Source organism: Drosophila simulans, chromosome 3R, assembly GCF_016746395.2.
Source record: "Drosophila simulans strain w501 chromosome 3R, Prin_Dsim_3.1, whole genome shotgun sequence".
NCBI lineage: Eukaryota > Metazoa > Arthropoda > Insecta > Diptera > Drosophilidae > Drosophila > Drosophila simulans.
Window position 1 is genome coordinate 9,192,799 of NC_052523.2, and position 21,420 is coordinate 9,214,218.

At 42.2% G+C, this 21,420-nt stretch overlaps 7 protein-coding genes across 8 annotated transcripts; 3 read left to right on the forward strand and 4 right to left on the reverse strand.

The window, feature by feature from the left end:
* Nucleotides 1–1,574: 1,574 nt before the first annotated feature.
* On the reverse strand, nucleotides 1,575–6,456 carry LOC6727753 (protein PAT1 homolog 1). Its single transcript, XM_002103079.3, has 5 exons — nucleotides 6,307–6,456; nucleotides 5,316–6,135; nucleotides 3,539–5,079; nucleotides 3,179–3,424; nucleotides 1,575–3,122 (listed from the first exon to the last, which is right to left on the reverse strand). Exons 1-5 carry the CDS (start codon nucleotides 6,343–6,345, stop codon nucleotides 2,844–2,846), a joined length of 2,925 nt encoding a protein of 974 aa, XP_002103115.3. The 5' UTR covers nucleotides 6,346–6,456; the 3' UTR covers nucleotides 1,575–2,843.
* Nucleotides 6,457–6,806: 350 nt separating this feature from the next.
* Nucleotides 6,807–8,083, forward strand: LOC6727754. The gene is made up of 2 exons (XM_002103080.4): nucleotides 6,807–7,309; nucleotides 7,366–8,083. Exons 1-2 carry the CDS (start codon nucleotides 6,917–6,919, stop codon nucleotides 7,939–7,941), a joined length of 969 nt encoding a protein of 322 aa, XP_002103116.1. The 5' UTR covers nucleotides 6,807–6,916; the 3' UTR covers nucleotides 7,942–8,083.
* LOC6727755 (putative tRNA (cytidine(32)/guanosine(34)-2'-O)-methyltransferase 1) lies at nucleotides 8,079–9,312 on the reverse strand. Its single transcript, XM_002103081.4, has 3 exons — nucleotides 9,010–9,312; nucleotides 8,272–8,954; nucleotides 8,079–8,214 (listed from the first exon to the last, which is right to left on the reverse strand). The coding sequence occupies exons 1-3, from the start codon at nucleotides 9,128–9,130 to the stop codon at nucleotides 8,110–8,112; spliced, it is 909 nt and encodes a 302-aa protein (XP_002103117.1). The 5' UTR covers nucleotides 9,131–9,312; the 3' UTR covers nucleotides 8,079–8,109.
* A 390-nt stretch (nucleotides 9,313–9,702) lies between these two features.
* On the forward strand, nucleotides 9,703–13,511 carry LOC6727756. 2 transcript variants are annotated; one of them, XM_016176560.3, is made up of 13 exons: nucleotides 9,703–9,925; nucleotides 10,049–10,184; nucleotides 10,236–10,346; nucleotides 10,415–10,574; nucleotides 10,634–10,660; nucleotides 10,726–10,891; nucleotides 10,950–11,297; nucleotides 11,365–12,189; nucleotides 12,246–12,417; nucleotides 12,480–12,576; nucleotides 12,641–12,772; nucleotides 12,839–12,980; nucleotides 13,042–13,511. In XM_016176560.3, exons 1-13 carry the CDS (start codon nucleotides 9,831–9,833, stop codon nucleotides 13,259–13,261), a joined length of 2,631 nt encoding a protein of 876 aa, XP_016034331.1. In that variant the 5' UTR covers nucleotides 9,703–9,830; the 3' UTR covers nucleotides 13,262–13,511. The 2 variants fall into 2 exon arrangements, with proteins under 2 accessions (XP_016034331.1, XP_016034332.1); XM_016176561.3 differs by lacking the exons at nucleotides 11,365–12,189; nucleotides 12,246–12,417; nucleotides 12,480–12,576; ... (1 more) ...; nucleotides 12,839–12,980; nucleotides 13,042–13,511 and having other exon boundaries at nucleotides 10,726–10,895; nucleotides 10,950–11,041.
* Nucleotides 13,512–13,854: 343 nt separating this feature from the next.
* On the forward strand, nucleotides 13,855–16,319 carry LOC6727757 (peroxidase). Its single transcript, XM_002103083.4, has 5 exons — nucleotides 13,855–15,111; nucleotides 15,171–15,510; nucleotides 15,569–15,764; nucleotides 15,828–15,933; nucleotides 15,993–16,319. Exons 1-5 carry the CDS (start codon nucleotides 13,886–13,888, stop codon nucleotides 16,072–16,074), a joined length of 1,950 nt encoding a protein of 649 aa, XP_002103119.2. The 5' UTR covers nucleotides 13,855–13,885; the 3' UTR covers nucleotides 16,075–16,319.
* A 1,096-nt stretch (nucleotides 16,320–17,415) lies between these two features.
* On the reverse strand, nucleotides 17,416–18,312 carry LOC6727758 (cuticle collagen 34). The gene is given in 3 exon segments (XM_039294915.2): nucleotides 17,416–17,600; nucleotides 17,602–18,053; nucleotides 18,115–18,312. Coding segments are annotated over 3 exon segments (585 nt in total). The 5' UTR covers nucleotides 18,161–18,312; the 3' UTR covers nucleotides 17,416–17,513.
* Nucleotides 18,313–19,293: 981 nt separating this feature from the next.
* LOC6727759 (basic proline-rich protein) lies at nucleotides 19,294–21,309 on the reverse strand. The gene is made up of 3 exons (XM_039295529.1): nucleotides 21,224–21,309; nucleotides 20,529–21,166; nucleotides 19,294–20,419 (listed from the first exon to the last, which is right to left on the reverse strand). The coding sequence occupies exons 1-3, from the start codon at nucleotides 21,307–21,309 to the stop codon at nucleotides 19,329–19,331; spliced, it is 1,815 nt and encodes a 604-aa protein (XP_039151463.1). The 3' UTR covers nucleotides 19,294–19,328.
* Nucleotides 21,310–21,420: the final 111 nt, after the last annotated feature.

The window sequence follows — 21,420 nt, forward strand, 5'->3', positions numbered from 1 at the left end:
CCGAAGTTGGCCTAAACCGCACAGCGAGCCCTAGACACTCCGATTGCGATGGGAAAGTTTGCACGACCTAATGGCAGCCAGAGGAGAAATCAAGACACCGACGCTCATTAACCGGTAATTAAGTGGTTAAATCCAATTTAACGAGGTCGCACTGTAGGTCGCCGATCTTGTTAGCTCCCAAAATGAAACGATGATATGCGATATGCAATAAATCTAAATTAAATAATAGACCAAGGTAGGCATATTACTCATACCCCACGTTGTCCAGATCAAATATCTATTCCCGCTCCAATTGTATGCGTGTATGTCAGGATCAGTTAAATCAGCACATTACATTAATGGGTTCCCTGGTAGAAGCGTATTGAAGGCGATCCCCTCCTGCCGCCAGCGAACCAATTGTGGGGTTGTCAACAAAAACAACGACCAGATAGACGCGACAATAACTCGTCATCATCGACGCGCCGGCTATTTTCGCATCTAATTGTGAGAACAGCGGCGTTTGGCGCGCCAATTGGTGGCAATGGCAATAATAGCGGCGCCCAGTGGCGCACACTTGGCCCGTTCGCAAATCAAAGTTCTGCGTATCCGCATCCGCTGAGTCCTGGTCCTGCCCAGAACTGCGGCACTGTCTGCTCCGCTCCACGGCAGAGCCAGAGTCCTGTCCTCCTGCCTGTCGTCGTGCCATTGTCGCCGTCGCCGAAGAAGCAACGACGGGCGACTGGTCGCCACAATCGTCTGTCTAAGTCTAGCCTTTGGATGCACTCGAAGAAATTGTGGAGTGCAAGGATAATCTTTGACGTGAGGAACTTATTTATAGCTTATTATATTTTATTATATATAAATAACTCCATTTTGGGTAACAGCTTAATATAATTATTGGATGAATGGACCGTTTTATTTTATTATTTAATAATTTTAGAAATTAATTTAATTTATTTAATATTTAAAATCCTAATAATTTAAAAGCTCATTCGAAACCCAGAGTAAGAAATAGCCGTGAAGTCGTATTATTTCTCCAAGTGTACCGCATGCTCGCTGCCAGTGTGGGGTGGGAACGGGAGCGTGGGCTTCGCATCCCTTCGCGCTGGGCGGACTGCTGCCGACAAGTTGTCGTCTTGGTGACCGTCGCCAGTGGTTGGCGTCGCCGACTCAGAAATTTGCAACAATTCCCGAGCGCGCCGCCGCCACTTGTTACGCACTTTGGCGCCTCCGCACAACAAAATGTCCCTTACGGACAGGCAACTGCCGACACTTCGACGCTTGATTCTGCGCCAAAAACAAAAACAGACAGACACAAAACACGTTCGCCATTAATGATGCCCCCCTCTAAGCACAATTGTTTATAGAAATCAAATTATTAATATATCATTATAGAAGAAAAAGCTTATAATAACACAAGCGTCAACCCTAATTGGAAGCAAATCAATAAATTTGAAAGAAAGCTAAATAAAATCCATAAATAAAATCTCATTTAAGGAGGATTGGAGGAGTTTCTCCAAATTTTATCAGGCTTTTTACTAAACTAAATAAAATCTTTTTCAAAATCCCAAAAAAACGGTTTCATAGTTTTGGTGTGTTCTGTGAAATGGTATGTTTTATTTATTATACTCTCGGAAATTAAATCAATTTAAAAAAATTTACTTTTGAATCAGCGAACATATGTATAGGAAAAGGTTTGAAGTGTTTGTATGTGATAAATACAAATTAAACTACAATTATTGTATATGTGTTTGCAATCTTAGACAGCTATCGTATTTTGACTCTTGTTTGCTAAAAAAGCATAGTTTTAAAGTATTTGCAAAACGTTTGCAGTCGAGTAGAATTTTCTTCAGATACAAAACATGAATTTCAATAAAAAAAATGAATTTAACAACATTGCATGATGATGTAGATACAATTAAAAACGAAATAAAATTAAAATGCTCCACAACGGATTCTTACAACAAATATCTATCCGTTGCGTTACAGAAGTTTTATGAAAATTGCTGCTTTCTAATTTCAAATTTGTATTTGCGTGTTAAACTAATTCTTTCCGATCATCGGAATTTCGTTTATGTTTAAAAGTCAAAATGTATCACAATTTTGATCATTTTGTTATAATAAATACGGCTGCACCTGTCACAATGCTAATTATTTAGTACACATTTATGCTGAATGTCTCGACTATATTTAATGGGTCTTGCACAAATTTGATTCAATGAAACCCAAAAGGTATTATAGTAAAAATTTCATTAAACCGATATTTACAATTACCAGAAAATAAGCAGATACTTAAGGATGCACATTTAAATGAGTATGCATGGATCGCGCATTAGATCGGTGCTTTTAAATTTTAAAACGCATTTATGATATTTCTTTTACAATCGTGGTTACAAGATATAGGAAAGCCCAGTTGTTAATTCGATGACAAAAAAAAAAGAATAATTTGCGATGTGAATTATTCTTTATAAATCTCTACAGAAAATGCCGGAAAAGTACTCCTTATCGAATATAAAATGATATAAGTATGTACAATGAGCAAAACCTACCATTCGATATTATATTTATAAAACATGATTTCCTCTCTCTACCTTTCTTGTACAGTGCACACAATTTTGGATAAAAGAACGTTTCTAACAAACTATTATCAAAATTTATTGACAGTCGAGTACTTTCTCAATTTCAGTATGAGATTTTTATACCCTGTATCAATATTTTTGTGTAGTATGCGTAAATGTAAAAACGATCGTACATATGTAAGTTTTGGATACATATTCTATACAAAGCAAAGTGAACTCGGCTATATAATTTCACAATTATTTGAAACGCTTCAATCAAGTTAAATGAAAATCCGTCAAAGCAACCTAATCAATTTGATGCCTGGCTTCAGTTATTAATGCTAAGAGTGCATCCAGTTTAAGATCTTTAAACCTTTCAAAGTGGTCCATAAGCGGCTGAATTGCATCCGACTCAATGGCTGCCGAGATGGTCTGGTTTTGAATAGTGCGATTGAGGCAGGATGCAACCTGCGCCAAAAATTCTCGCCACTTTTGCCTGTTCTCCTCACTAAGAGTAGCGTCAGTTCGCGAGACGTAGATTTCCTCGGCACGAAGTATCAGGGCAACCAGCGAAAGAATTCCAAACTGTCAATTTAATAATTAGTACGTGCATCTATTACTTAATAGTGGGGCTAACTTACGCGACTGCAGAAAATTCCAGCCAGTTTCTTGTCATTCAGCGTAATAGCAGATGAAATGCTCACTAGGAGTTCGAAAGTAGCTTTGTTAACGTGTTTTTTAAACTCTGGGTAAAGAGCGTACAAGACGCCCTCAACGTCGTCCTTGTCCTTTTTCACCACTGTTTGTAGGGAACAGAAGACGCCGCTCCATACGACCCAGCGAATGCTTTGATCGGCAATAAAGGGCATTATGCGTCTAATAAGAATCTGCAACGGAATGATTGATTTAGTTTGTGAGTTTCATGCGTATAGAACACTAGAACATAAATCGAGTTCTATTTGGTTGCACTTGTTCAAAAAATAGCGAAAAAAAGTACACACCTTTCCCTTGCGCACATTCATCATGGCGATCACCTTGTCGAAGGCCAGACCTGCCTTTAATTTATTGACCAACGCAGCTTTAGTCTCCACCTCATAGTTGAACTTGTTCTTTAGTTGCGGATTCATGGTTTGTGGATTGGCGGCTTCAGCAGCGCGTTCTTCGGGCGTTTTATTGGCCATTTCCAGCTGCTCAAGGGCTGCAATCCGTTCGGCTTCCTTTTTCTTTTTCAGCTCAATGGTGGCCATCACTTCAGGGCTTTCCAAATCCTCCAGCTTTAGCAGATAGCGATACAGCGTTTCAATCAGAAGCAAAATGTGACGCGACTTGCGCATGCTGCTGGGATTTACATCATGGCTCGCAGAGATGGGCAGCGGAGTCGAGCTTGTTGATGAAGAAGTTGCGTTGGCTTCAGCGGCGGTATTTGATTCACCACTCATAATGTCAGCATCGATAATTTTTCGCGGAGCTGTCACACTTCCGTACTGTAGCTTTCCCAGTGAGTTCTCGAACTTTAGCGGTGAGAATATATAGCCTGTAAGGTTGTTGTTGTTACCACCTGATCCATTGTTCGTGCTGCCTGACGTGCTGTTGGCGTTCTCCGAGTTGCGTCGCTCACGTCCGTGTCCATTGCGAGTACCATTCTTGTTGCCCAACTGTACGAGAATAAGCTGGGCATGGCCGCGTGGCTGGGTAAGCGGATGATTCAACTGGTTGTCCTTGTGCGCCTGACTGTTGCGCATTTGCCCATTCTGTTGGGCCTTGCGCTCCCTGAACACCGTGTAGTAATAGTCGTCGATATACGGCGTGTCCGTGTTCAGCTGCGAAAGCTGGATTCCGATTAGCCAGTGTTTGTCGCGCGTGCTCATAAGGTTGGCATATTCATCGTACTCTTCCAGCGGGTAATTTCCTGTACCATCTGGACGTCGTCCTTGTTGCTGCTGTTGCGCCTGCGACCTCTGTCGATCGCTGGCCACGGATCCTGCTCTGCTCTGTTGCATTTGGCGTACCACAGCAGCCTGTTGAAGCAGCGGATGGTTCTGCTGGATCTCTTGCACTAGTCGCATGTTGAACATGTTATACATGGAGTTCGGTGGCTGCTGACCTAATAGACTTGTGGCAGCTTGCAGCGGGTGCGGCGGCATTCGCGGTGGCTGCATCTGGTGCGGATGGGGTGGTTGCATAAAAGCCCCTGGATGCATCCCAGCGGCACGCATCGCATTGAAGCTCGGATGCATAGCAAAATTGTTCAGGGCCGTCGGCAGAGCGTGCGGATTGGGTAGAGGTCGCTGGTTGCCGCCGGGCAGTGGAAAGTTGGGCGGCATGTGCTGCTGCATTAGAGGATGCTGAGGCAATTGCGGAATATTCCCGGGCAGACCTTGCGGGTAAATAAATCCGGGCGGCACTCGGTTGCCACCCATACCGTTCAGTTGTTGCTGCGACGATGGCGTGGGCAGTAGCTCGGGCAGTGGATGTGGTCCGGGGAAACCCAAATTTGGCCTCGGTGGAGAGGTGTGCGGCGTGCCCAAGAAGCCAGGGGGTACTGCAATGAATTGTTAAATGGTGTTATTTTCATATGGCGCAGAAATCTATCAGGGACTTGAAGATTTTTACTTAAATCTGTCTCAAAAAATAATAATAGATTCGTAAGAAATAAATGTAATATTTTGACGATATGATAATGATAATGATACTTTTTTTTGGACAAGTCTTCTGTATTAAAATACTGAGGCCTGTTATTGTATGCATCAATACTTGTTAGTTTTAATATATAATTACCCTTGTGCTGCGCTTGTTGTGGCGGCTGCTGCTGCGACTGTTGTTTCTGTTGATGCTGCTGCTGCTGCTGCAACATCTGTTGCTGCAACATGGTTGGTGTCGGCACCTGCTGCCTGTTACCCAGACTAAAATCATCGAACATTTTGCGTTCCGCCTGTTGCTGACTCTGCTGCTGTTGTTTCGGAATGGCCTGCTGAATGATCATATTGCGTTCTATATCCTCGAGAGTTGTTATTTTAGGAAAAGGCTGTGGAGTCAGTGCAAAGTTGGCATTCGCTTCCTGTGGGGGCTTCATTTGTTGTGGGTGGTGCTGCTGATGTTGCTGCTGCTGTGGCTTGAAGGCGCTGCGCATAGGCTCGCGGAACAAATGTTGGTTGTTGGGAAACGGCTGTGATCCCCAGACCCCGGAGTCCAGCTTAATGCGGTTGCTCAGGCCACCGGCTTCGCTATCAGTGGTGAAAGAGGACAGGTCCATGTCGTCCAACTTCATTGAGGAAATGTTCAGCTCCAAATCCGAGTCGCCTATGTGACGAGACTGTCGGAATGGGGCATTCAAAGGGGCCGGAGTTGAGCCGCTCGAAGAGGGCGCCGATGATAGCGGATTAGCGTGTCGCAGGAAGGCACCATTGCCCTGATCGGCAAAATCCGTATTCCCACTAGATTCCGCGGGTCGCTTCCGCACCCTTTCGCCATTCCCGCCCAGGCGTACCATCGTCTCATGGGCTTCCTCCCAGTCGCCATTTATCGCGGATCCAAAGGTTTCGTCATTGAGGGCATCGTATTCCGCCTCGACGATGCGTCCATCGCCACCATCTTCGTCCTGGAGAAACAATTGAAGCAAGTAAATTAGACATTCCTACTTTTTCTGCCCCCGGTGGCCTTCGATGCCCCCTTATTTGCCGAGTGAAAAGTGTGCGTTGGGTATTTGCCGCTCCTTGTGCGGCCCCGCTATTCCCGATATTGCTGCCGCAATGCCGGGACCGCTGCTTACCGGTAGATTCGTGTCAAATCCGAAAAACGAGTCATCCATGGCGATAAATCTATTGCTTTACAAAAAATTATCATGACTTGTCAGTGACAAGTTGTCACCTCAGCAGTAGAGCTGTCAAAACATCGATGGTACTATCGATAGTCTGACATCGATGGTCTTCTTACTATCGACATAATACATGAATTTCGCTCGCATCGTTTATTAATGGCACTATTTTACTATTATGGTATTACAAATGTTGGAATTAATAATCAAATTAAAAAAAATTTTTTTGCATAAGTTTTTTAATGAAGGTACACGACAGAAAATTTGTCTCAACTTATAAGTTTGCATATTGCTATAGTAATGTTAGAAACAATTAATGGTTCAACCACTGCCGGATTTTGTATGTTGCATATTTATTTATTCAGTTTTGGACTTACCACGACTGGTAAATTATAAGTAATAAGTAATCTAATCTAAGTAATCGAAGGCAATGCATTCGATATTTTGAACTAGTTCGAAACTTGAAATCAGCGCCCGCAAGCTCATCCCTAAATTACTAGTTCTTGAACTATTGCTTTGGACGGAACTGTGAGCCTGTTTCCTTTACCAAAACAACTTAGTCGAAATGAAGCGGAAAACGAGCGAGATCTGGTGCTTTTTCCGGGCGGTGGACGACACGTTTGCGGTGTGCAATATCTGCAAGGCGAAGCTCTCATACAAGACAACCACCACGAATCTGAGCAAGCACATGAACAGGATGCATCCCACATCGGGACTCAACCGGAACTCCAAGTACAAATTCCAGCCGCAGACCACCATTGCCATCGACAGGAACAAGGCCAAGCCGCGCAATTCAACGCAAGAGCTGATATTGCTGGAATTTGTGAAGAAACATCCGCGCCTGCTTCAGAATCCGACGTGGGAAACACGGGGCAATCTGGAGTCGCTGTGGGAGGAACTGTCAAACGAACTTAATAGCCACGGTCCGCCGCGAAAAGATATAGCCACCTGGAGAAGGGTATACTGACTTACTTTTTCCTTGACCACTTGCATTAAAAGCTTATTTGTTTGTAGGCCTTAAAGGACTGGAAGAGGTTTATCCTGAGAAAGGTGGAAAAGAATGAGATGCAGAACATGCCTTTTGGCACCAGTCTCAGTTCGTCGGAGGAAACAATAGCCACGCTGTGTAGGTTAAACGAGGATGTAAGTCAGATTATTATGAAAGTCTCCGACGACGAAATGCATGAGAATTCCACCACGGAATTTGATGTTGACGAAGTAGAGGACGTGGTTCCGGAAGAAGATGGTGACGCCCTTCAGACCTCCGCCGAGTACGTTTACGAACCGGAGGAGAACAAAACGGACATAGATCCGCTTTACCTGCAATCGAACAAACGGGCTGCATTGGCCAGCAGTCGACTGGAGGAGGAAGACACCACGCTGCTTGACAAGATTAGCAATAACCTAGGAATGGTTCAAGATACCGCCAACAGCGTTCAACTTGCACTCAATGAATTCTTCGTCCTTTACAAGCAGAAGCTGTACGAGGACAAGCGACATCACTTGGCAATTGAACAGTTAATGGCTGAGAAAATAGAACTGAAAAAGAAACTATTGGAAATCGAGCAGAAAAAGTTGTCGCTCAAATGACGAGATACACACAAAATCAAGTAATATTATGGTAGTTTTAAGACCCTAATCTTTAAATAATCTAAGATTCAATATTTTCATTAAAATTATCACATTTCTTCTTGTTTGGCCCAAGCCCACTTAATATAAAAATTTAATTTAATTTTTGTTGTTTTATTTTATAAATATTTATTTGATATGGAGTTGTTCATCATAGACTTGCATTAGAATCTCCTTAAATTCCAGGGGATAAGATGCGTCGTCCATAACAGAATCGTAAACATACTCTAAGCACTGTGGGAAAGATTGTTGAATAAAAGAACGAAGCGAAGTATTAGGCACATCACTTACTGATTTGGATTCATCTGAGGAGGAAGTCTTGTCCTCTTCGGGATCACTCAACCCATTTAAGTCTCCACAGGCTATAAAAGGAACTAGACGACGGTTTACTTCCGACCCTGATTTCTGTGCCAGCAGCCGTATATCGTCGCGAGCAGGGTTAATCACTTGAGGAATGTAGCCCTCGGGAAGGCAAAAGCCGGAGCAAACTACAAACGCTTCAATGCTCGAAGGGCGCGAACTCGGCGGCTTGTAGATGTCGAATTTTTTGAAAAATATCTGCATCTGGGAGCTCAATAACGATGTGGCATTACCCTTGAAAATCTTGGCCACAAAAGTTCCGCCAGTTTCCAGTACGCAGGTGGCAATGCTGAGAGCAGCCACAAGTAACTGGTGCTGCATGTACTCGTCCATTTCATGGACACCGGTGACATCGGGGGCTCCATCGCAGACCACCAGCTGGGCTTTCTCATTCCCACCAAAGTGACCGATGATTGCTTCGGCGGTCGACTGCTTTGTAATATCTCCCTGGAGCTGGAGTATTCCTCGGATCGGGGCCATGGCCTGCAGATCAACGGCTATGATCTTAACAGCGGCCTTTTCATCGTCCGTTTCGCAGGTATCGTATAGTTTCCGAGAGAGCACCTGAGACCAGCTGCCAGGAGCAGCACACAGATCGACTGCCCGCTGAACACCTTTATATGGAAGAGTGTGTTATATTTTGCTCCCAAGTACTTTCAATGATCTTACCATTTAGAATTCCGTAAGCCTCGTCCACGTGGAGCAACTTGAAGGCACTCCTGGCCCTCCAGCCTTCGTCTTTGGCCAGTCGGTAATATATATCTCGTTTGTCCTTTGAGGTTTTACCCATTGTAAATAAATATAAGAAATCTATCTACAATAGAACTGGTTGTCTTTTTGAGGTACGTAAACAGTGAAAAAGAATTGTTTAAATATGTTGTCATGTGCAGAAACTAGCCAAAGAGTAAGAAAAAGTAGTTGTTATTTATGTTTTGTAAGTTAGACGATTGGTCAGCCTATCGATATATCGACAGGGAATGTGTTCGGCAATTCCAACTGGTTCCTTTACAGAATAATGGCTCCGGGGCAAATGGAGACTTTACGAAGAAAACATAAACCAAAACAATAATGCTGGTTGGCATGTTCGGTTGGCCACTATGTTTAATTGTTCCATAATAAGAAAATTAAATGGATTGATTATTTAAAAATGTATGTCTGTTAATTTTCAATTTTTCCATCCATCATGGTATCGGTAGTAATAAATATTTAAGAAAAAAGTGCATAATAAAAGTTAAATATTTTTGTTATCCCGAAATGAACAGAATAAAGACATTAAGTTATGTTTGACCAAAGACACTAGAATATTCTAATTATTCTAATATTTTATATCTAATATGATGATAAGAAAGTTGGATTGCTTATTTCTGGTAACACTAAAATATAATGTCAAATAGTTGTGGATTTTAGTGGCGGCGCAATGCGGTCACATTCTTACCGCGAGATCTTAAAATCACGCTTTGAGGAGGTTTTTTCAAAATTAAGTGGTAAATATGCACCGAATACCATTGTATATGGCGTCGGAGCCTCGACCCGAGGCCTCTGAATATATCACGATGTCCGAAGTCATGTGTCCACGTAACCTAATGTGAGTAACAGGGCCACTTGGCCTGGGATCCCGCAAGTTTTGCAATATTGCGAAATCCTAGTTGTCCTGAAATAGCATCCTGCAAGTGTTCATAGATAGATATATAATAATTTACGATTTCAGAGAATGCGAGCTGTTCTTGAAGATACTGCGCAAAACAACCGACACAGTTTTTCTCAATTTTTCTGAAGTTGCTGAAAGTTGCCTTAACATTTCCAAGAAGTGTATGAATATGAAAAGTCCTACAGTGCTGAAGATGGTATATCCACATTATATATGATATATAACCTTATTGTAATCCAGTACTCAGACTTTGCAGAGTCTGGACGAAATTATATGCCGCGCACCCAGCACCTCCCCTACATGCGTGGATGCTATTATGGCCAGAAGTGTTCTCTGCATAAAAAATAACCAGAATGCGGTATGTCATCATCATACTGGTTGAATACATATACATCATATGTTCACAACCCTTTTGTTCGACTTTAGACCGCATGCAATGATTTACTATATTACGAGTCTTTGGATCCAGCTCTCAAGACAGCGGAGGGAACGATAATCTCACAGATACTTCACTGTATATGCCTTTTTGTTAATCGGGAGTATGAAGCATCGAAGGATAAACTTTCTGTTGTAAAAGGCCTCATTGGTAATTTCATAATATGTTGGAATGATCTTCAATAAATCGCTGTTTTTCTTCCATTTTAGAAAATGGGACACTAGCCGATCAAAGTGGTAAGTATTACTAGAGTTGTTTTGATTTTTCTTTTTAATTTTAGTTATTTTCTTATATTTTCTAGAAGTCAGTCCTTTTCTAGCTCTTATAAAACAACATGAAGAGAGAATTAACAAAGCTAGAACAAATGTTGAGTTTTGCAAGAAAGTTCAAACCCAGGACTTTGCGCCTTTTAAGGGTTTTAAGCTTACACGGAAAATTCCGTTTGCCAGCCAAGCTTGTGATTATTTGTAGGTAAAGAATTTTTGATGTACAATACATTTAATAAATCGATATATTCTCTTATAGCGAAAAATCCATTGAGAAATCTGGCGGAGTTTTCGCTTCATGCGATGTACCTAAAGGAGAAATTGTTCTTGTGGAGAATCCCGTGTACTTTCAGTTTAGTGCTCCATTTCTGAACTGCGAGTTGTGTGGAGTGCATCAGCAACAGCTATACACCTGTGATAACTGTCGTTATAGATCCTATTGCTCAATGTCGTGTATGAAATCAGATGCAGAAGTCCACCAATACGAGTGCACTGGATATAAAATTGGACTTATCCCAATGCTAGAAGCTAACATGCTGTTTCGATTGTTTTGCGAAGCAGGAGAATATATTCTTCCGGCTATAGTAGATTATGCGATGGATGGCGGGTAACTAACGAGTAGATTTTAATCACATGCTTATATATCAAAAATGACTTTCTTTTCCCCATTTCAGAATATTAAGCAATCCCCGAGATGCTTGGACATTTATACTGGAGCATGCCCAGGAAGAGGAGAAAACTTATAATCTTGTTGGAGAACTCCTTGCTACAGCTCCAGATTATAACCTGCTGACAAGGGAAAAGTATACAGAAATCGTAACAACGGCATTTCGTTTATCGGTTTTCATTTACAATGACACCCGCCTCGCAGAGAAATATTTTTATTTGCTGCCTCTTGCGAAAACAGACTTAATTAATGTAATGGCAGCTATACTTTTACGGTTGGGTGGCCACGTTCTATTGAATTCCCAGCGAGATAACTTATGCTACACACAACGCGAAGGTTTTAATGCCATGAATGAAAATAATAATGAATTCGAAAATTGTGGTATTCTTCCGATGCCAACTGATCGTATAAGCGCAAATGCATTCAGTTACTATGGAGTTAATGCGATTACAGATTTCGTAGACTGCTATAACAACGTTCACGATAGTCTAGCTGAGGTCGAACATGAGTACCCAGAGAAGTTCTCAAATGATAGTCCGATATTTCGGTTTGCTGATAGGCTACATTCTATTTGCATTCAAAAATATGATATTGAAGCTGTTGAAGATCTCGTAAGTGCAGAGACCTTTCCCGAACACGATTTAAACGAAATTCTTCAAATTTTTAACACATCACAACGCTGCCAGCTGTTGACGAATATTGCTAAATATTTTCAGCAATTTGTTTATCAATATTTTCACAAAATAGAAAGTACGCTCCAACTAAAATCTACGCTTTGTGTTACATTAAAAGCTTTTAGGCAGAATTGTGGGACAAAAAATATTAAAGCCATGTAAGTTTTGATCTTTTCATATTTTGTTCACATTAAGATGTTTACGAAAATTTCAGATTCTTACCAAATGGAAAAGTCGTTGGAGTGACAGCTAAAAATGTCCATAAAGGCGAGGAATTAGTGCTATGCCCTGATTTTGCTAGACTTCGTGATCAAAACAGAATATTGGATTTAGCACGAAGCGAATATTTTAGTTTTTCGACAAGTATTGAAAAGGAAAATGAAAATGTTAGTAATTTTATATCTTCTTAAACCGAATAATTATTTTTTCTTTTAATTATCTCGCATAGCCTGAGAAAATGCCTTCCCCAGAGTTTGTGCGACACAATAAAGCCTTCATCGCCGCTATTAAGGAGAACCTTTCAGCTTGGATAGAGTCTCGACTAGGTTTGACTTATCTTATACAAATTCTAATTATTGTCTTTTAATTTACTGTCCTATAATATTATAGATGCAAATCTGCAACTTCATTTGACCATATTATATGGTACGTACAATAGTTTTCTCGGCTTGCATTGCGAAGAAAAGGACGAGACACGTTTTCTGGGAGTACTTAAGTTTTCGATGTTTCTAGCATTGAATGGTTTGTATAAATTTAAAACTATAATCGTTCTGGCTTGAAAATGTTTTTTTTTTTCGTTTAATACAGGCTTTTTACAACACTCTACCGATAATATTGTGCACTTCGTTGAGTTAACTGAAACGGATGATATTCATTTTAAGAATATCGAAATATATCGTCAAAGCCTTTGTGTAATCAGATGCATTATGGAACAATATATTAATATCATGTGAGTTGAGATGTGTAGCTGTACAACAGTTTAAAGATGTGACAATGTATTATCTTAACAGAGTGGATCGTCCAGAAGTCGACTCGGATTATCCCAAAATGGTTCTTTTAAGCTCTTCCTTTATTTTAAAAAGACTTCAGATTCACACGGAAGCTTTAATTGATGATGAAGAGGCTTCATCTTTATACATGGAATATTGTACGCATCATTATAAATGGAAGACAATCTTTAATTCATTTTTGACGATGCCATCAGAACTTAAAGACTTTTTGGTAAAATAGAAGAAGTGAATTAACTATTTCCAATTAGTTTAATGCGAATGCAGTTTTTGTTTATATGTTATAAGCTTTATGTTTAATATAATCCTGTTAACTCTTGGATAAGGTAACAGAAAAACATTCCAGTTAATTAATTTGTGTTTCAGACAGCCAAACTATTTTTATAAGCTTAGAATTTAACATATGTTGCACACATATCTATGTAAGAAGCGCTCTTTAGTTATTCAACAAAATTAAAATGAGTCAGAATTCATTACTGTTCTTCTTAATGGTTTATCTTTATGCGTTTTCATTCTTCATGATTACTGCAAAAATGGCACTACTGGTAATCTTTTTATATCAGCCACATTTAATAAGAACCATTGCCTTTTTTGTCCGAGCGGTAAACACGTTCCAGTCGACATTATTTGTTTATAAAATTCGCCCACCGTTTGAGCTTCCGAATATTGGAAATTATGCTCGCATATTTCTGCACGTTCTTCAATCTGGTCAATCATACCAAGAATTTCGCGTTGTATTATCACGTCTCCAGAGCTCGAAGATCGTGCGGGTCAGCAACTGGCGGAGATCTATATATGGGCACCCAGCTGCTGGTGCTGCATTGTGCTTTGTGGTGTCGTCGGTGCTATGAGAGTGTTTTTGGTGGTTTTGAGTGTGCTGTCTGTGGCGGTGGCCACCAAGTGCCCGTACTCGTCAATGGAACCCTCCTTGTCCAGGTCCAAACGGAGTTCTTTTGACATTCGCCCAGGAGTTAGTGACGGAAGTTTGGATGCCTTGATTAAAGAATTTATGCCCAAATACAATGGCAACAATGTTCACAATAGTTGGGCCGAGCCTTCTGCCTCCCAACAACCTTTAAGATGTGGAGTTCCGCCTCGCAACTGCTTGAATGATACTCGAAATCTGCACTACCGAACCTTGGATGGATCCTGCAACAATCTGTTGTATCCGGAGTTTGGAATTGCCGTTTCGCGCTATCGTAGGCTTTTGCCTCCCCGCCAAGTGGAACAGGCTCCAAATGCGCGTTTAATCTCTTTGTCGCTGTATGGCGAGCAGACGAGGAACGATAGGTTCCGCACCATGGCGGCCATGCAATTTGGCCAGTTTGTTGCCCACGACATCAGCCAGTTGAGCACACAGGGCGCTCCTCAGGATTGCTGTGCCGAGCCGCGTCATCCTCGCTGTCTCCCAATCAACCTGCCCCGTGGTGGTCCCATCGCCTACCATACGGGCAAGACCTGTCTGCACTTTGCCCGTAGTGTGTCGGATGCGGATGCCATTTGCCCAAAGGTTGAGGAACCCCAACCCGAGAAGCTAACGGTGGCAACTGCTTACCTGGATCTCTCCTCCATCTATGGCAACAATCCCTCGCAAAACAGAAAGGTCCGCCTGTTCAAGGGCGGACTTCTGAAGACCAGCTACACGAACGGACAACACTGGCTACCGGTGAGCCAGAATGAGAATGGCGAGTGTGGTGCCAAGAGTGAGTGCTACATCGTACCGGACACTCGGAATCGTTTCACGCCCACAATCGCCCTGCTGCAGACTCTGTTGGTCCGAGAGCACAATCGTCTGGCCGAAAATCTAGCGCTGATTAATCCCGATCATAGTGACGAGCGCATCTTCCAGGAGGCACGCAAGATCAACATTGCGCAGTTCCAGAAGATCACATACTATGACTGGCTTCCACTGTTCGTTGGTCGCACCTATACCTACTTGAACGGTCTGATTTATCCAGTGGAGCCCACCGAGTACGTCAACGACTACGACGAGACGGTTAATCCTGCGGCCTATGCGGAGTTTTCTGCTGCCGCCTTTAGATACGCCCACACTCAAATTCCCGGATGGTTCTCGTAAGTATTTGGCCTACGTCTTGATTGTATATGGGTTTACAATTATATAACGTTCACAGATTGGTTGCCCCCAATCGGAGATCTAATCACACCATGCGCCTGAGCGACTACCTCGACCGAACAGAGACTATTCGTTTACTGGACACATCCGACAACTTCGATGCCCTGCTGAGAGGCTTGGCTACCCAGTTGCACAAGCGATCGGATGGGAACATTGATCGGGAGATCAAGCACTACTTCAACCGCAAGGAGTTCGAGGAGTACGGTTCGGATCTGAAGTCTATAGACATTCAGAGGGCACGAGACTTCGGATTGGCTTCCTACAACGATGTGCGAGAGTTTTGTGGTCTGCGACGAGCTGTCGATTGGGCTGATTTCGCTCATGAAATTCCCGGAGAGGTAGATTATTGATATCAAGATTATTGGAGATCAAAGTACTAAATTTCCATTGGTGTAGAAAATATCGCTGTTGCGCCGACTGTATGCCACTCCGGATGACGTGGAACTTGGTGTAGGCGGTACCCTGGAGTACCATGTACCAGATGCTCTATTTGGACCAACTTTGTTGTGTGTGATTGGAAAACAGTTCCTAAACACGCGACGTGGCGATAGATTCTTCTTTGAGCGGGAGAACGAGGGAGGTTTTTCGCGCGGTAAGTAGGAATAATAATAATAATTTAATAATGAAATTAATATGAAATTTATGTTTTTCACAGCTCAATTGGCCGAGATCCGTAAAGTGAGCCTGGCCAGCTTGTTCTGCAGCAATGCCAACTACCTGCATTTAATCCAACCAAACGTATTTGTATTCCCGAATTCACAGTAAGTTTACAAATATCTATATCTTTATATATAATTTTAAAATTATTTCATTTTTTTAGTAATCTACTACTGAACTGCAATTTTATCCCCCAAATCGATCTAAGCAAATGGCAGGATCTCAGGCCTCAGCTTGTTCACTAGTGTTTTCACTAGCAAGTGTATCTGAAACTAATTGGACTGCTCAATTTGTTCTTTAAGATGCAAACATTTTTGTTTAGTTACATTTTTATCATTTTTTGCATTAATTAATTTAAAATGCAACAAAGAAATTGAATTTGTTTTTTAACATGTGACTGCAGTTAAAAAAGATACGACACCATTAAAAATATTTATTTGATGTTTACGAATAAGTTTCGGGAAAATAAAAAGTATTTTTATAAAATGTGTGCCACTTTAGCTAAATTTTTAAAAATTTTCAAGGTATATTTTTGGTAAAAAACTGTTTAAATAAGATAACGCATTATTTTAGTTAATGTTATATATTTACATTATTTAGACTGTGGAGTTTTCTTGTGTAGTTTCTATCGCCTCAGGCGTATTATCAAATAGAACAGCTACTGGGATTGCGAACTCAGTTTCAGTGGGTGTGAAATGTAACCTTTGACCTTCATTTTCAAAAAGTGGTTTGTCTGTGGGAAATGCCTCTGTCGTTTCTGCTATGGTAGTTTCAGTGCTTGGTGATCCTAGTTCCTCATCGTTCCCAATTTTGGATGTATCATCGGGCACAAGGGTTGTGGGTTCTCCAATTTCAGTTGCTACTGTTGTCGCTGGGCTTTCGGTGCTCGATGTGGGTTCCAATGTCGTGAAGCCGGGACTTAAATCATCATTGGACATATTGTAAGTGGTTGTTTCCCCTAATTCCTCAGTTGAAATTTCTGTAGTTTGTCCTTCAGCAGCGTTTTCACCTTTTAAAATCTCAATTTGAACTGTTGTTGTATTAATCGCATCAGGTGCCTCTTCGGTAATTGTTGTTAATTTGTTAAGATCTAACATTTCATCTGTTATTTTAATACTATTCGGTGGAGTCGTCTCTTCCAGGATGGTACCTTGCAATGTAGTATTAGATATTTGTGAATTTACTTGAACTATCTCCGCTTCCATGGGGGCTTGGTCTTTATTTAAAGAATTTATTGCAGATACATCCGCTGGTATTGGTATATCATCAATTTGACTACTTTTTACAACATTTTTAGTTACGTTTTTCGTTTGTTGGGATCCGACGTGGCTGATATTCAAATTCATGCTGTTATTTGCATCGGTTAATATGTTTTTCTCGCCAAGATTGGTGCCCTTGATTTTGTTAACGGGCTGACGATCTGAACTGCTTAAATCAGTAGTTGTATTTTTAATTACCTTTCGCTTGGGAGTCTGCTTTCGGCGCATTGGAGCGTTTGTTTTATGTTTTTGGGAATTGTTTACTGTTTGTTTGTTCTTAGTCGAAGTTGTTATCTTGTTACTCTGGTTGATTTTCTTGCGATCGGAATGGGCGAAAGTAGTGGGTCTCTTGCGAATTCGGTTTTTGTGGTTTTGGGTCAGTTGCGGACTAACTTTAAGATACTTAATTTCAGTGGAATTTGCCCTCAAAGGCTGCGGTGCCCGGGGCTTGTTTGTCTTTTTAATGACGTTTCTATTATCGGGTTTCGATGGTGGGTTTTCATTGCTGCCCTTTGGGTTTTCCGCTTTTGGCGGTTTGTCCGCTGGAATTGCTGGCAAGTAAATAATGGTTGGACCTTGTTTCTGTCCATGCGATGGAGATTTTCCAGGGCGGCCCGGTGAGCCAGGTAGTCCTGGTGGACCAATGGGTCCCGGAAATCCGGTATAACCCGGCCTACCCCTTGGGCCACTTTCTCCACGGTCACCACGATCCCCCTTTTCACCTGGCGCTCCTTCCTCACCTGGCAGACCAGGAATTCCTGGTGGCCCAGGAGGTCCAGGCGGTCCGGGTCGACATTGGCAATTGGGTTGAGATCCGTGGTAAAAGGAAGAACCTATCGTTTCAGGACTGTAATAGTACAGATTCTGGTTTTTATAATTTGGTTTCTTTGCCTTTGGCCGCGATTCTACTTTGACCGGCTGAACTGGGGAAAGCAGCCATGATCCCTCGCAGAATGCTGAGATGGCTAAAATACAAGAACCAAGTAAAGTAATGTTCTAAGGTGCCATCTTCTTCACTCCGCTTACCTGTGAACAGCAGAACCGCGAGCAGCCTCATTTCAAGACGCCTCATTCGTGAATGAACACCTGCCCGCCTTAGATCATCTCTTATATAGACCTTAAGAACAGTTGGGCTAGACTTTAATGGGTTAATGCGAAACACATAAAATGTAAATCGCAAATCTCAGAGTTGATCAGCCTAATGATTTTGCATAAATTTAACCGAAGATTGGTCCAGATACACAGGCATGCTCAAGAAAAATGATTTATTCCCGGTTGTCGATGTCCTAATATATCATTAAATGGATTACCACAATTAGGACCTATATGTGTGGTAATTATTTAAGAATTAAAATTTATATTATGGCACAAGTTTTATTAACTTTCTTTAGTTATTTATTTGGTTCCATTTCGTTATTGATTGTTCCATTTCTGCACCCATTGTTTTATTTACGGGGCAATAAAATAAAAATACCGCAAAAATGGGATCATCTGGCTTATCTGCTTTCATAGATATCACGTTATCATACAAATTGATTTTAAATAGTGAAATTCAAAATGACGCGCGAAATTCTTCTAGACTTAAAGGCATTGGATCAATTTGATGCACGCATGCTTTAAAAAGTCGTATAAGATATATTTTTGGACAAATATGATCTCATAGTTTTAGCATATATATAGTTCGATTTGTTTTTAATTCAATCAACCTAATTACTGCAAGCATTTTAACAGCATTATCAATATCACATCTGCCAAAATTTAAAAGTTAAATAAATTACAACCACTTTTACTGCTTAGCTGATATTTGACAATTTACCATTGTATTTTGATAAATGATTTGAGTTGGCAATTTCATTCGATTGTCATTGAATTAATAGCTTGTTTCATTATGATTTCACTTTTTTCATATCTTTGTCCATTGTTATTTTATAGAAAATCGAACAAAGCCACAGATATTTCCAAGAACAACGGAACTATTTTGACAGCTAACAATAACGCAGTTTATTGTTTATTTATTTAAATTTTTTTCTATTCGAATTCTACGAGATGATCTTATTAATACGAAAATCAACAAAGGTTCACTGCTCTTTGTTAATTATTAAGCATTTAAATCTTATTAACTGTATCAAAATTTGTAAATGAAACCCAAAATATCAAATTTTTGATTTGTAAGAAAAATCTAAAAATGTTCATATTTTAAAGTTATTTTTTATTTTGTTGGTGTTGTGGCGTTGGCTTATTTATGTATCATACTGTTCATAGGCGTAAATGTGAAAAGGATTTCGAGGAGTTCCAATCGACAGGATAATCGGACCTTTGTTGGTTCGCTCCTCAATTGCATCTCCATCCATAGGTGCGTTATCCTCCGTCATATTCTCTGGGTCCATCTGGTCCTCCATCATATGGTCCTCTTCCATCGCATCTTCTCCTCCTGGTACCATATAGCCTGGATCCTCATCATCGATTTCTTCAGTGCCACTCGGAGATTCGTGGTTCTCCACAGTGTTATCTGCATATTCAAGGCCGTAGCCCGCATCCTCGGTTTCCGTTTCCAAGTCATTGGGCTCATTGGACATTTCCTCCTCGCCCTCCATGAAATCATTTTCGTTTTCATTTTCATCAATTATGTTTTCGACAATCTCCACATTTTCATCCAGCAAGTCCAGATCATCCCGTGGAGTTTGTTCGCCACTACCCTCTGGCTTAGTGGGTTTTGGTTGATGATGATGGGGGTGTTGGTGGTGTGTATTATGTGGGTCATGCCCTCCGTGATTGTGTGAGGGATGATGGTGGCCATGTCCTCCGTGATTGTGTGGGGGATGATTATGGTTGTGCTCTCCGTTGTGAGGTGGATGATGGTTGTTGTGTCCCCCGTGATGGTGTCCTCCGTGATTGTGTCCTCCGTGATTGTGGGGTGGATGATGGTGATGTCCCTTGTCACCGCCATCATGTGGATGGTGAGGTGGATAGGGTGGCGGATAGGGTCCTGGATAGTTATGACCTGGATGGTGATGGCCTCCATGGCCGCCGTGGGGTGGATACGGATAGTGGCCTCCCTTATCGTGTCCTGGTGGGTAATAGTGATGGTGGTGTCCGCCCTTGTCTCCCTTGTGGCCTCCTTTGTGACCTTTGTCTCCCTTATGTCCCTTTGAGGGCCAGGGCACTGGCACTGGTAGAGGAATCCATGGTCCTGGATAAGGACCAGGTGGTGGATACGGGTACGGTGGGTATGGGTACGATGGTGGTGGAGGTGGCGGTGGTGGTGGTGGTGGTGGTGGTGGAGGTGGATACGTAGTGCCTGGAGGTCCTGGAGGACCCGGTGGTCCCGTTCCTGCAAGAGATGAAATACTTAATAAAACTTGGAAAACGATCCTTTCGACCCTTTCAATATTTTCACTATTGGACCGTTGGGGTATATATGAGTAACGATTTTCTCTTACCTGGTGGACCTGGAGGTCCGGGCGGACCCTTGGATCCCTTGTGGTGATGATGGTGACCATGGTCACCTTTCTGCGGTGGCAATGGTATGGGAACTATAATTGGAGGCGTCACGATTGGTGGGTGCGGATGATGTGGATGCGGGTGTGGGTGTGGTGGTGGTGGTGGTGGAGGTGGTGGAGGCGGCGGAGGCGGAGATGGTGGCGGTGGAGGCGCTGGATGATGATGGTGGTGATCATGATGATCATGGTGGCCATGACCCGATTTGTGACCGGGTGGGCCTGGTAGTCCAGGTGGGCCAATGGGTCCCGGTTGACCTGGTTGGCCTGGTAGTCCGTAGTGACCGCGCTCTCCCTTCTCTCCTCGCTCGCCTTTGGACCCAGTGTGTCCTTTGGGACCTTGCGGACCAGGGGTTCCGGGTAAGCCCGGTGGTCCAGGAGGACCCGGTGGACCTGGCGGGCAATTACAGTGCTGTGGCGGAGGCGGCGGCGGTGGTGGCGGATAGTAGTGCTGTGGTGGCAGCTTGTAGATCACACTTTGTGCTGGCGCCGGAGCCGGAGCAGCTTGAAGAGATGCTATCAGTCTGCCCGTCTCGGCACTCGGGCTTTTGGAATTCGCTTGGCCGAAGGCCCAGCCTGGAAAGGAAATGAATCCCAATTAGAAATCCGATCAATCCTATTTTAATCATATCCCTTACCTATCCAAAAAATCACTGCGAACAGCCTCATGGCGAAATGGCATCTGCTGCCTTTCTCCGGCGGACGGATCACTTTTATACCGCATTATGAACTGTTAATCTCGTATGCACACTTTGTTTAAATCACTTTCATTAATCTAGATTCACTAGAACCGTTATATCATGTCCATTCAGAAATCTGCTCGCCAAATCTCTCG